This window comes from Xyrauchen texanus, chromosome 35, assembly GCF_025860055.1.
Source record: "Xyrauchen texanus isolate HMW12.3.18 chromosome 35, RBS_HiC_50CHRs, whole genome shotgun sequence".
Classification (NCBI taxonomy): domain Eukaryota; kingdom Metazoa; phylum Chordata; class Actinopteri; order Cypriniformes; family Catostomidae; genus Xyrauchen; species Xyrauchen texanus.
The window spans coordinates 23,098,075-23,111,949 of NC_068310.1; the positions used below are offsets into that span (position 1 = coordinate 23,098,075).

At 40.6% G+C, this 13,875-nt stretch overlaps 1 protein-coding gene across 1 annotated transcript in view; it reads right to left on the reverse strand.

The window, feature by feature from the left end:
* The window catches only part of LOC127629106 (vasopressin V2 receptor-like), a 29,900-nt gene extending 16,492 nt beyond the window's left edge, over nucleotides 1-13,408 (reverse strand). Inside the window, exons 1-4 of the mRNA XM_052106172.1 lie at nucleotides 12,984-13,408; nucleotides 12,390-12,444; nucleotides 5,608-5,978; nucleotides 4,643-4,888 (exon numbers count right to left, since the gene is read on the reverse strand). Of these exons, the coding sequence (XP_051962132.1) occupies nucleotides 4,643-4,888; nucleotides 5,608-5,976 (615 nt within the window). The 5' untranslated portion in view covers nucleotides 5,977-5,978; nucleotides 12,390-12,444; nucleotides 12,984-13,408. The remainder of the gene's footprint in view (nucleotides 1-4,642; nucleotides 4,889-5,607; nucleotides 5,979-12,389; nucleotides 12,445-12,983) is intronic.
* Between the last annotated feature and the right edge of the window lie 467 nt (nucleotides 13,409-13,875).

Sequence of the window (13,875 nt, forward strand, 5' to 3'; positions counted from 1 at the left end):
ATGTAACCTAGCACTCTCTGAAATTTTTTCAGAGGCGTGAGGCTGTTCATCTGAAAGGACGCTGCTAGTCGCTGAACACGGCGCTGCTGTGTAGATAAGCTGAGCCATCATTGCCACAGAGTCTAGTTCTATTCCAAGGAAGGAAATTGCCTGACTGGGCTGTAGTGAGCTCTTGGTCCAATTGACTGCAAGACCCAAACTGTTCAGATGGCTGAGGAGAACTGTTCTGTGAGACAGCAGCTCCGTATGTGACTGTGCCATAATCAGCCAGTCGTCCAAATAGTTCAGAATTCGCAAGCCCTGACTCACGAGGGGTGCGAAGCCGCGATCCATGCACTTCGTGAAAGTACGGGTGCTAAAGACAGGCCGAACAGAAGGACGGTGTATTGATAAACCTGGCCGCCAGGCTAATCTCAAGAATGGCCTGTGACGGGATTTATCTGAATCTGAAAGTAGGCATCTTTCAGATCGAGAGAGATAAACCAGTCCCCTGGCGCATGCGCGAGGAGTTTCCTGATTGTAAGCATTTTGAACAGTCTTTTGCAAGCACCTTGTTCAAACCCTTGAGATCTAATATTGGTCTGAGGCCGCCGTCTTTCTTGGGAACAAGAAAATAACGGCTGTAAAACCCCGACTCGCTCAGCAAAGGCGGCACTTTCTCTATTGCCCTTTTGCACAGAAGGTTTGCTATTTCTGAACGAAGCATGCAGGCTGCTTCCGTGTTCACAATAGTTTCGAGCCGTGCTCTGAAGCGGGGAGGGTGGCGATCGAACTGTAGCAAATAGCCCTGTTTTATTGTGCTTAACACCCATTTGGATATCCCTGGGATAGCTTCCCACGCTTTGAAGCGTAACGCTAGAGGGTGAATGGCCAAATCGCCCTGATTGCTGCACACAGCAGCTGAACAGAATGTGTGAGCGCTTACTGTGCTTATGCATGACTGCTCGCAGACAGCAGGGACAGGCTGTTCTGTGAGTGACTTCCGATTGAGGTGAATGGGGAAAGAGTCACATCTGTTAAGTGATGCGCGAGCATAGTCACGGGCACGGACTTACATACAGAGAAGTGTTTGCTGGCCGTGTGACAGAGCGGGCAGAGAATGGGCGCACGACGTATTCGTGAGCGCGCTTATTGACTCTAACACTCGAGCTGGCTGTGTCCGCTTTATGTGAGTGGGCTCTGATCAGGACACGGAAGTGTAATGCTTGTGTGTAGAGGTGAACACTGGATTGTGGGCACATTTTCTACACATAAGGCTGGTCGTGGTGACAGAGCGGCCAGAGAAGGGGCGCACGACGGATTCGTGGGTGCGCTTATTGACTCTAACACTCGAGCGGGCTGTGTCCGCTTTATGTGAGTGGGCTCTGATAGGAACATCGGAAGTGTAATGCTTGTGTGTAGGGGTGAACACTGGATTGTGGGCACATTTTCTACACATAAGGCATGTTTGCTTTTTACAAGATTTCTTTGGGTCGCCGTGAAAACGGCGCTTGAGTGCAGGCAAGCGGGCAGTATCACCGGCTTGTTGGCTGCTGAATCCACCACTGTAGTAGCCTGAGAGAGGGGACTGACAGGGGCTAAGCTTTGACGGTGGTCCGCCGCGGCGGGACTGAGCCGTCGTTTTTTCAACAAGGCTAGGAGGACTTCGGTTGCTCAGGTTTCAGCGCAACCTTAGACCGAGGCCCGCAGGGGGGCGGCGGTCTGTGGCGGCTGTCTGAGCGCGATCGAGGGCGTCCGCCCTATCGACGCTGAGAAGTCTGACTTTGTTGAGCTGGGCGCTGTGAAGAGGCTCGTGCAGGAGGCTGGTCACGTGGGCGGCCCGCAGAGGAGCTAGCACGACGCGGCAGGAAGAGGTTCATGGCTTGGGTGGCTTTCTGGACTTCTGAAAAGTGGTCAACAATGCCACTCACCGCGGAGCCGAAGAGACCGGTCGGAGAGAGCGGTGCGTTGAGGAACGTGGAGCGCTCTGCTTCTCCCATGTCGGCTAGCATTAGCCACAGGTGTCTCTCGGTCACAGTCAGCGAGGCCATGCACTTCCCTAGAGCTTGGGCTGCAGCTTTGGTGGCGCGAAGGGCGAGGTCCGTCGCGCTTCTTAGATCTGTAACAGCCTCTGGGTGCCTGCCTTTCTCATCCCACTCCCGAAGAAGGTCCGTTTGGAGGATCTGTAAGACGGCCATGGAGTGCAGAGCAGATGCGGCTTGGCCAGCGGTGGAATGGGAGGCGTGTTAGTTCCCCTTCGACTCTGGCGCGGGTCCTGCTGGATTCCTGGGCCGAGGAGGAGGTGTGGGAGCCTGACCACTCCTCGCTGTCCGAAGCCATGATGGAACAGCCCTTATCCTCCGCCTCGTCCTCCGAGATGGCCGCAGTGCGGCCGCTGGGCGGCAACTGCACCTCCCGGGGGGGCGGGGAGGGTGAGAGCGATGCTCGAGGGAGAGGCTCCGGCGAGGCAGTCGCTTCTATCACTGGTTCTGGCAGCCTTTGGGAGCGGCGCTTTTTCCTGCGCGGCGGAACAGAAGGCGGCGCGGCGGCTTCGGTTCTGAGCGCTTCGAGTCGAGCCCGCAGGTGTGTCCAGAGTGAGCAAACAAATTGGCCTGGTTGCTAGGGAGGGTAGAGTCACATGGGGTAACCTCCTCGTGGTTGTATTTAGTGGTTCTCGCTCTCATTGGGGTGCATATCCCACGGACAATAGCATGAGCCTCCACATGCGGCATCTCCGTGGTGTCATGGATTGACTGTCTCAGAAGTTGAGGTAACTGAGATTTGTCCTCTGCCACCCGGATTGAGGTGAGTAACTGTGCCACCACAAGGACCTAGTAAGTAGTGGGAAGTGGTGTCACGAACCCTGCTCCCTCGCTCCACCCCCTCGAGCTTCCACGCTCATTCCACCCCCTTGAGCTTGCACGCTCGTTTTGCTCCCTCGAGCTCGCACGCTCGTTTTGCTCCCTCGAGCTTCCTCGCTCGTTTTGCTCCCTCGGGCTTCCACGCCCGTTTTGCTCGCTCGAGCTTGCACGCTCGTTTTTGTTCCTACGAGCTCACATGCTCGTACACTATCTCCCCCCTCGGGCTCACATGCCCGCTCCCAATCGCCAGAACATTACGTACACCTGCACTCGCGTCATCTGCACTCCTGTTCATTGTATACACCTGCACTCGTCCCTATCACCTGTCATTGTTTACACCTGCACTCGTCTCTATAAATATCACAGCACACTCGTCTCCCGCTTGTTGATTATTGTATTTAGTTTCCCGTGTCTTTGCCCCCCGCTAGTCTCGTCTAGTTTTGAACTCCTCTTGTCTTCCTCTTAGCTTGCCAGCTCCCCTTGTTTCCCTGTCTTTTGCTCCCACTAGTCTCGTCATTCTTATTCTGATTACCCCGGCTTTGACCCCTTGCTTTCCTTGACCACTCTATTTGTAGATTTGCCCTTTTGTTATATCCTATTCCCCAACTATCGGCCCTACGCTTACCTCGACCATTCTCTTCACTGGATTTGCCCTTTTTTTGTACTTTGCACGCTTTGTGTTTAATAAAGCTGTTTTGTATTCGACATTGTGACTGTTTCTTCTTGTGCGGGTTACAAGTGGATACAAATTATATATATATATATATATATATATATATATATATATATATATATATATATATATATATATATTATTATTATTTTTATTTTGTATTTTTTTATATATATATATATATATATATTTATTATTTTTATTAGGTTAAAAGTTTAAAGGTTTTTTTTTACTTTTAATTTATTTCTATTTATTGCTGTATTGTTATTTTATTACTGACTGTTTAGTAGTCTTGAAAAATTATACAATTCATACATAATAATAGTTAGTGTTATTATTATTTGTTGTGATAATCTGGAATCAACAATTGTCAAATTTCACTAACAACTACAGAAATGTTGGTATTGTGGCAATGTATATATATTGTGTATGGTAGATCATGTTGCATTAACATCAAAAAGTTGATAGAAGGTTGAAAATAGCCTCCTCTCATACCCAGCACTGTTTACATTTCTGTTGCAGAGAATCAAGTTGATTGCTTTAGTGTACTTTCAGCAGGACTGTTTCTATATATATGGGGGCCATAAGCGGAATCCTACTTGAGGCCAAATATAATATAAATTCATATAAATACTAAAACTAAAATAAAAACTAAATGTACTGAAAAACTAAAACTAACAAATAACTAACAAACTAAACTAAAACTAACAAAAAATTAACAAACAAAATTAAAACTAACCTAAATTGGTATGAAAAATGGAAAATTAAAAAATGTCAAATAATAAAAAATTCAAAATTATTGTAACCTTGCTTTGGACCACTCAGCACTCAGCTTTTCAAATTATGAAAAGTAGGTTTTCCAAACCAGAATGAATCCAGATCAAAATGCGACTTTTCAAGGCCTAAATAGCTTTTTGGCTTTCGTTTACCATTATCCAATAGCCCGCACTTTTAAACATTGATGTCAGGGTTAAAGGAAAGGGGAAGAGTAAGTTATTACATTTTGATTTAAGATTACAAAGACAAAAAATATTTGAAATAATGTGCATCGATGTATTTCTAATAAAGTGACCATGTACATGCATTAAGAAAGTCATTTTTGATATCATGTTTACCCTCTGATGTGTACCTGTGGCAAACTAAGAACAAGCGCTAGCCCCCAGGCCACCATGATGGGCTTATTCCAGCGTGAAATGGCCCCTCCTTTGTAAGCCTGCAGAGGGCAGCAGATGGCATTATGGCGGTCCACTGTCATAGCAACAATCATGTAAGAGGATGCAAACATTCCCACAATCTGGAGGTATTTCACTGAGCGGCACAGTACATCAGGACCTTGAAATCTCTCTGTGATATCCCATACAAGCTGAGGGAGGACCTGCAGAATGGTATATTATACTGCTGTTGACAAGCATTTTTGACTCTATTTTGAAGACTAGCATGGATTGCAGTGTTGCCAGATCATGCTACAAAAACAAGCAACCTGGGCCGATAAAACAAGCCCACAATAAGTGACTTGCCTCAATACAATAAGCCAAAATGAAGTGACAAAAAAATTATAATAAGCAGAAAAAAGGGGTAGATGTCCACACACTGAAATTAAAGCTCCAATCTTTATTACAAAAAGGCAACGTTTCAATCAGTTAGGTCTTCATCATGCAGTGCATTTTTTTGTTTTTATTTTATGTTCTGCACCTGAGCCAAACTTGGGTTTTGGATGTGCACACTTTGACAATTTTTTCTACAAAATAATAATAAGCACCACCACCACAAAAAAAAATAATAAAAAAATAAGCCATTTAATAATTTGCTTATGAATTCGCTTGAACAGTAGGTCGGTATATTTGACAAATGCTTTTAGTGGTCAGTCAGAATTTATTTGACTGTAGAAGCCAAGCACTAGCAAGTCCAAATACGTGACTGTAGTCTGTAAATAATCACACAAAAAAAATACACAACTTGACTCTTTTTATCTATAATTTACTTCATGAAAAAGAAGCTCAAAGTTGCTTATGATAAGCAAACATGGCAACACTGATGAATTGTCACATAAAAGGCATAATACAATGATACACTAAGTTGTGTAGTGAAGTTTACCTGAAAGAATGCCACCACAAGGTCTGTCACGCACAGATTAACCATGAATAGGTGCATGGGTGCATTATATTTGCGTCTCCTTAGCAGAACCCATAGTACAAAGCTGTTCCCAAGTGTCGTGAGAGCAAGAACTAGACCCAGAACTCCAATCTCTGCACGCGCAAGAGCCATGTCCCGTTGTCTGGGCAGAGTAGGTGGCAGAGTCGTGTTTATTGAGCTGTTCTGAGATACCAACCAGAAGTATGACCCTGCTCTGAAAGTACTGTTGAGTCCAGCATGCCCAGAGGATGAGGCGGAGGTGAAGTTGATCCATCCAACATCTTCATGGACAGATCTATCCCAACCTGCCTCCCCTGAAAAGGTCTCCATGCCTGCAAGGACAGCATGATTTCAAAAAGGTGAACAGATCACTGTTTCTCAACTGGTTTTGGTTCAAGACCCACATTTTACATTCAACATCATGTGGCCATCGTAAATCATAAAAAGTAAACAAAATTAAAATTAAAATCAAACATGCATGAAACCAGTGGAGGTGCGTGCATTTTAAGTCTAAGCCTTCAGTGCGATTCATGCCATGAAAAATACAGTTTCACAATGAACAAGACAACGTATGCCTGTCATGCATTACGTGGCAGTCAACTAATAATACCAATTGACATTTTAAAAACACTTCCACACACGAAAGCCAGAACCAAGGAGGTCTAATACCAAGAAAAAGCTCTTGTGACAGGGCGGAGGGCAGGGCCGGGTCGTGATTTTACACACCCGGCCCCTTATCAGGCTAATTAAGCCTCCGAGAGGGATAAAGGCAGACTGCGGATTGTTTATGGTAGCTGAGATCGTTTATGGTAGCTGTCCGTCATGTGTGTGTCTGTGCCTTTTGTTTAAGTTTTTCATTAAAATATTATTTATATTGTCAAGCCGGTTCTCGCCTCCTCCTTTCCATTGAACTCGTTTACAGCTCTCTAATGATATTTGCGATTTAAATTTTGCTTGCAGTAAATTTTGTTTCTTCAGTGTTCAAGGTAACTTTTCAAAACTTGTTCCGACACTGAATGCTCCAATTTACACTTAGAAAACTCCTGATGTTGCTTTAACAATGTAAAAAGCACTTACCAATTTGGTAAATCAAGTGACTACTTACCAATTTACTTGAAGTGAAAATCAGCCATAATTTCCTGTTTAATTAATCAATCGCACGATCATGCAGAACATCTTAGGTTTTTAAATCTATAAGGATCTTTTTCTCAATGGCAATGGCACTAACAGCCGTGAGTGACAGACTTGTCTGCAAGATCTCTTCTCTTTCAAATTACGTACATCACTTAAAGTGTGATTGCGTCACTCAATGCCAGCTAGAAGGCCAGGACTGGGACATATCCTAAAGACCACACCCACCAAGAATAAATCAATCTGATTGGCTGATGAATCTGACAGTCTGACTTTAGATGCCTATTCACTTACACTGTTGAGGGATTCTGAAGATATTCTGAAGGCCTGAAGTGGTGGAGCTCAGACTCGCGCTGCTTCGGCTAAGGAGCGTTGCTTCACGCATGCAATTTGTGAAGAAGTTGTCATACTTTGCTTGTAAGCATCAGTGATTAAATTCTGATTGGATACATTTTATTTTTATTTATTTTTTGCTATTCGTTTGTGATGAATTATGAGTGGAAAGTGATTGAAAATATATAAGCAAAATGGTGAATGAGAATGAAAGGATGAAAAAATATTTATTTATTAGGCACGTTACGCCAGAAGAGAAGGCTTTGCTGGCCCTAAGAAATCGCCACTGCATGAAACATGCCAATTGGCACAAACCATTTTTATCCTTGTTGTAAGTGAAACCGTATCTTTTGTTGTCTTAGAAGTTGATAAGCCTATTATTTTGCTGTTGTTTTTCCTTGTTGTCTGCAACAAGATTAGACCCTCAGGAGTTGACAGAGAATGTTTGTGGCAAGCGTCTTGAGATGGCCAGAATGGCTCTATTTGGGTTTGTCAACTTGAAACTTACTCTGAACTAGCTTTGTGCAACAGGCCACAGATCTGTACCAAAATCACGGCATAAAGATTGTAAGAAATGCACATGGCTGTAAAGTTTCCTGTGTTGTTGTGCCGGTTGTGTTGGTCTCGCTGTGGCTGACTTCTTCAACGTGCTACTATGATGCAAAATGTCCACCGGAAAATATCTACGTCACTTCCTCAGCTGACGTCCTTTGTTGCCCTATTCGATTCCACATAGTGTTTTGTATACTTGGACAGACAAATTAATACTGTAGCTCGATAATGCAAAAACACGTGGAAGTTCGATTATAACTACATGTAAACGTACTAACTGATAATTAACCCCAATTAATCCTGTTTTACGAGTTGATCCACTGTTACCACTCAGTTGGTTTAACAATTTCACAGACTCACAAAAAGCAAGCAAACTAATCTGGTTCCTCTTCCATGAGTTCCTCTTTGATTTGTTTAAATTCCCAAGGAAACCTTTTTCCTCCTATCCCTGATACAGGCCCTCTCTTTTTTGTTTTCTTTTCCATATTTTCCCTGACTTGATTTGACTCCTACTATCCCACCCAGCTTAGTCCACCACCTTCGCTTCACATTAATCTCTCCCTCAACCCTTATTGACTTCATACATTTCTACCCAGTGTTTTTCCATAGCTCATTCTTTTACTGTTTTCTATTTCTTCTGTCCTTCTGTTATCAATTGCTCCTTGATCCTAATAAAATGTGGTTTATTTTCTTGGCCTTGCAAATAAATAATACAAACAAAAAATATCAGTTGCACAAATGAAACTGACAGTTTGAGAAAGAGTGGTAGCATTGAGCTTTGACCTAGTAAAATAAACAGTGAGGAAGAGGAGGGAGGGGGAGCAATAGGAAACAGTCCATGAGATGAGAACTCATACAGAAAAAATGTGCAGCGACTGCCTAGATATGAGAATGACAAGAAAGGGTGCTTTAAGTAGAAAATTCCAGGCCTGAGAGCAATTAAGTTTGTGATTTGTCAAAGGTGTTATGCTTATATCCAGTGATGTATGATATTTAGCACATACTATCTCTCCCTTGCTTTCTCCTTTTCTTATTCTTTCTCTCCGACTTGTGAGGTTACACAATTGTTTCCAACAATCACCTCATCGTAAATCAATATGAGGTTTCTTTACACTGAGTGTATGACCTATATATCTCTGTGTGTAATCCTTTTTTGGCAGGATCAGGTTCACTACCCACCATGAGTAAAATAAGCAACATAACACCAAGTAACCTCAAGAAATGATGTGAAGGTCATAAATGGCAGTGATTCCCGACCAGGGCATCCAAGGGGGAACCTGGTTTTAGGATTTTTATTTTAATTATTTATTACAAGCTATAAAGCAGAAATGATGCCTTATAAAATAGATTATAACTACTTAAATGTATAGTTCTTCCAAAATATCCTGTCATCATTTAATCACCCTAATGTTGTTCTAAACCCACAGTAATGTCTTCCATAGAACACAAAAGGGAAAGGAAGTATGAAAAGTGGTACAGTATGTCAATGTCAGTCACCATTCACTAACAAAACATCTTTTTTCATGCATTGAAAGTTTATGGTGACTGAAGCTGTCCTTCTACCTCACATCTTTGTGATACACAGAAGTAAGTAAGTACTATCCCTTTTAAAAACAACTAATATAGCTAATAAATTAAATGGCAAATAATGATTACTCCCAGGATTAAGTTCCTTTTTAATGAAATTAAACAAAATTATGTGTGTAATACAATATGTAAAATTAAAAATAATTTGCGTGGAGATAAATAAAGTGAGAATAAAGTGTTTGTGGTGCCTGGTAAGTCTGTTTTGCAGCCACCATATGAACTGATTTTGTTTGATTAAAAGTGACTTTAATTATATTAATGATAATGCTAAATAATGTGTTGTATGAATTTCTGTTTTGTTGTCGATGATGAGGTACTTGACAATTATCAATGTAGCTTTTATTATACAAATAAAAAAAGGTTGGAAATCACTGACACGCACCAACTCATAAATACTACATCTACAATTTCTATACTACATTCTATATCAGCAAATATAGACATGTGATTGTGAAGATTGTGTAAGTCCTAAGCAGTTTACAGAGTTTTTTATGATGTTGTTTGGTTTGTGGCTTTCCAGGTCCAGTCATAAATAATGCAACTGTCCCTGTCACACCAGTCTTTGAGGTCATCCCCTAATGCAGCTGATGCATGAGCTGTTCAGTTTCCTTGCTTTGTAATTTTCTACCTTTCCTTGAATCCGTCCCTCTGAGGAATCCACTAAAATGCCGCAGCAGAAATGTTGACCTATAGGCCAAATATGGCTGATGATATAGAAAGGCACTTTGATTTTGAAAGCTACTTTTATGCAGAACACTTGAAATTGTTTTAAACATGGTTTATACAGCAAAGGTATTTCTGTGAATATGTACTCGGACACTTCACCCAGGTTGCTCCAGTAGAGTTGGCCATGAAATAAGTGTACTGCCGTGAGTTTCTTTGTAGAAAAAGCAAATGCTGAATGACAAATAATCAAGTCTGGTTTATGCTGTAATCAGAGCATGAAGGGAACATTGAATAAAGGAAAATAAATTTGATATTGAAAGCATGGTTTATGATTAGTCCATGGAGCCGATTATCTTAGGTACTATACTATTTTCTTTTTACTTTGAATTGTAAATTGCTGTAAACGTTGTTTTGTTTGTTTGTTTTGTTTCAAAGTAACAAAGTATTGATGATCATTTTTAGTGATCTCAAATATTTGCAGTAACAGTTACAATAACCAAGAATATAAAAATAAATTTCCTTCTGAACTTTTCAAATGCCCCAAAAGAGTCAAAAATTATATAATTTTTTGGGATGTTTTTCCTTATTTCTAAACTTCGAGTGATTAATGAAAGTCTGATGCCTAACAAGAGATTATATAACATCCATTACTCCCCCCGGCGACTTTTGCAACATCTCTTTTCATTCTATAAAGCAAATAAAGGCTGAATACTGAAGAATGATTATTTAGGAGGGGAAAAGATGAGAACAGTCATCTATAATCTACTAAACTTTCCTTTTGTTGTTGCTACACCATTTTCTGTGTTCCCATGACATTTCTGATGACTATTAAACATAATTTCAAATGAATTGTACCAGGAAATGAAATGGACTTCCAGTGATTGGTCTGCATTTCAGATGCTATGGTTATAATTATTGCTCAAGATGGCAATTGTCAAGAAAACAGGTTGGGTTGCATAACATTTGGATGCACCATTAAAAATGTAATTTCTTTCCAAATCTCATCTCATTAGTTTTATCCTCCAATGGCTTATGCAAATTCATTTTCACTGTCATGGATGCCTGCCATGGTACTAAGAATAAAAAAGGATATTGTGACTTAATTCCATAGTATTTAGCATACTTTTCTTTTCTTTTTTTGTTGCATCCTAATAAGTGGCCTCTATATGGCCTCGTGTCAAAACCTCTGTGTTGGATTTCAACAGCTTCTCATACCTGATAAGAATAAGATGTGTAGTATAAACACAATCAATGTTGCAAATAAAACAGATTCAAAATCATGTTGAGGATCCATCTGCAGTAAGGTTTATCATAAAGTTATTAGGGGCCATAATAAGTTATTATTATAAAATAATACTGCTTTTGGCCTTTGTCTTCATTACCTGCCTACCTGTTGATGTTCTCGGCTTGGTTGCTGCGGACGGCTGAATATCTGATGGAGAGATTTCATGGCGTAGTGGCTGTCGTGTGTGTTGCCATTTGAGGTCTGGGAGTTTGCACTCGCCTTGGCTCTGTGGCATGCGAGATGTGGGGCGACGCGGGTTGCTTGGTGCCCCATTCCATGCGGAACTACCGTGGACATGTCATTTTTCTCTTACTGCTCATTCTGTCTGTACTGTTGTGTCAGATACATGCAGATTAACAGAATACTTTCACTCCGAACTATATTATTGACTCTGGCTCTGTTGTTTTGTGGTGTTTGATGTATTTAATACATTGTAGAGTTGTTTGGTTTTGATGTATATGTTTGTTGTTTGTGAAGTGCTTTGAGTATTGGAAAAGCGCTATTTATAAATTAAACTTATTATAATTATATTATACTTAATATTAATATATATTATACTGGTATTAACTTTGTTGCTATGACGATGTAATGCTGTAAACCATGTAATCCAAATAAACAAGGATTTAACAACTTTGCAGCTCAAATAATACACAAGTTTTAAAAGAAGAATTAATGTAAGTGCTTTTTTAAAATTATAAGCTTCACATTTCTGCCTTTAAACCTTCCAAAAATTGCCCCCATTTATTTTCATTGTAAGTGCCTCACTGTACCTTTAATTTTTCCTTCTTTTATTTTACATAATAAGAGGGGCAGTTTGTTGTGGTAATCAACATTATGCCACAAATTCTGTCAGTTGAGCTTAATTTGTATTGAACGTGGAATATTTCTTTAAGGCGGTAAGCTGATGACGGGGAATTTTTACATACAGAGTCTAGACAGAGACTACATCACAGCTGTGCATGTGTGGAACTCATTAATCTTGCACTAAACGTCAACAAATGAGTTGTTCTTTTGTTTTCACAGGCTGCAGCTGTCTCTCACAAACTAGTATATTCTTGTTTATTGAGAAATTAGGTGTATCTTTAGATTTGATCAAATTAGTCAATTATTTAGCTTAACTTTGTGTGCATTTGTGTGAATATGTGTGTGCATTCATGCATGTGTAATGACAGATCTTTATATCTCTTACCTCTTTCAACGCATGGTTCTCACTCTATTAGTAGTTCCCTCTTTATTGTGTTGCCCTAAAATATAAATATGTCAAACAAAAGTAATTAAAACAGAAATTACTATGTTACATTAACAAAAATCCAACATGATATTTTAAGTGCTTTTTGAGACCTAATCACTAAAAAAATATATATTATATAACTAAACCTACAGGCCTGTCAGTGTTGCAGACACATTTTTCTGCATTTGGTAGACGTGTTAAAGCAGAGTGAAAGCAACTTACTGTGTATTCCAGTTTACAATTTTACAAAGATTTATGAATACATCTATTACTTGGGAATCAAACTTATGTTCCATTTGCACATCAGGAACACTAATTCACATTTTATTAGACTCTTGCAGTGTTCGCCACCATACAAAAGACTAACTTGTCATTTATAGTATAACAAATAAATGAAAAAGGTTTCTGCACTTTTGTAGAATTACACTTTTGCACTTTTGCAGACATACACTTTAGCATAAGACAACAAAAATTTAGAAAGCACATTTCATTGTAACATCAACTTTCATTTCAAACTTTCATTGTAATATCAACTCACATACACAAACTTACTCTGATGTCTGCGCAGCTGTAATCCACGTGCTTTCTGAAGAGCTTCACTCAGTTCTCCAGAGCTCAAACTCAGACTTGTTTTGATTAGTTGACATAACAGCTACAGTTGATGAATAGTGACCCTAAGTTATTTCTTCACCCTATGTGACATGTGCTTGTTCAGTTTTCCAGCAATTCAGTTTTACAGCTTTCATCCACGTCCATGCATGTTTGAATTCAGAGCTTTGCTGCTTGAAGTAGCTCAAATAGAGCCATGCAATTTATTCCAAAAAATGTCCTGCCATTCCCGAGACTCTGCGTGTGAGCTTTAATTTCCCACTTTACATGATCACCAGTGCGCTGATGGCGCAAAATTTGAGCCTTGTTTAATTTGAACATATCTTTTACATTCACTCACTCACTCTCTCTCTCTCTCTCTCTCTCTCTCTCTCACACACACACACACACACACACACACACACACTCTTTCTCCCTCCCTCCCTTTTCCAATCCCTCTCCCCTTAACGCAGGTCTCTTGTGTTGTAGAATCAAAGGAGGAGCCAGCGGAGTAATGTGAGGTGTTCCTATACATTCAGCTCCACCGTGACACAAATAATAGGGATAAGCTTTGTCACATTGACTTTGGTGTGGTGACACTCTTCAGGGGCTGTTCAGTGTGGGCGATATATGTCAATATTTGCTACCACTTGTACATTAACCTGGACTGGGTGTGGCTGCATACTTTTCTTTTTTTGCGGACGTGGGGTGAATTTAACCTGATTGCCATTCACACAATGTACAGCATTCCCAAATGTGAAATATCATTGTTTTGCTTTTAGCTGTTTGCAAATGATTTGCTTATATAGGACTCCATACATAAATGGTCAATCATAGCATTTAATTGCAATTTAAC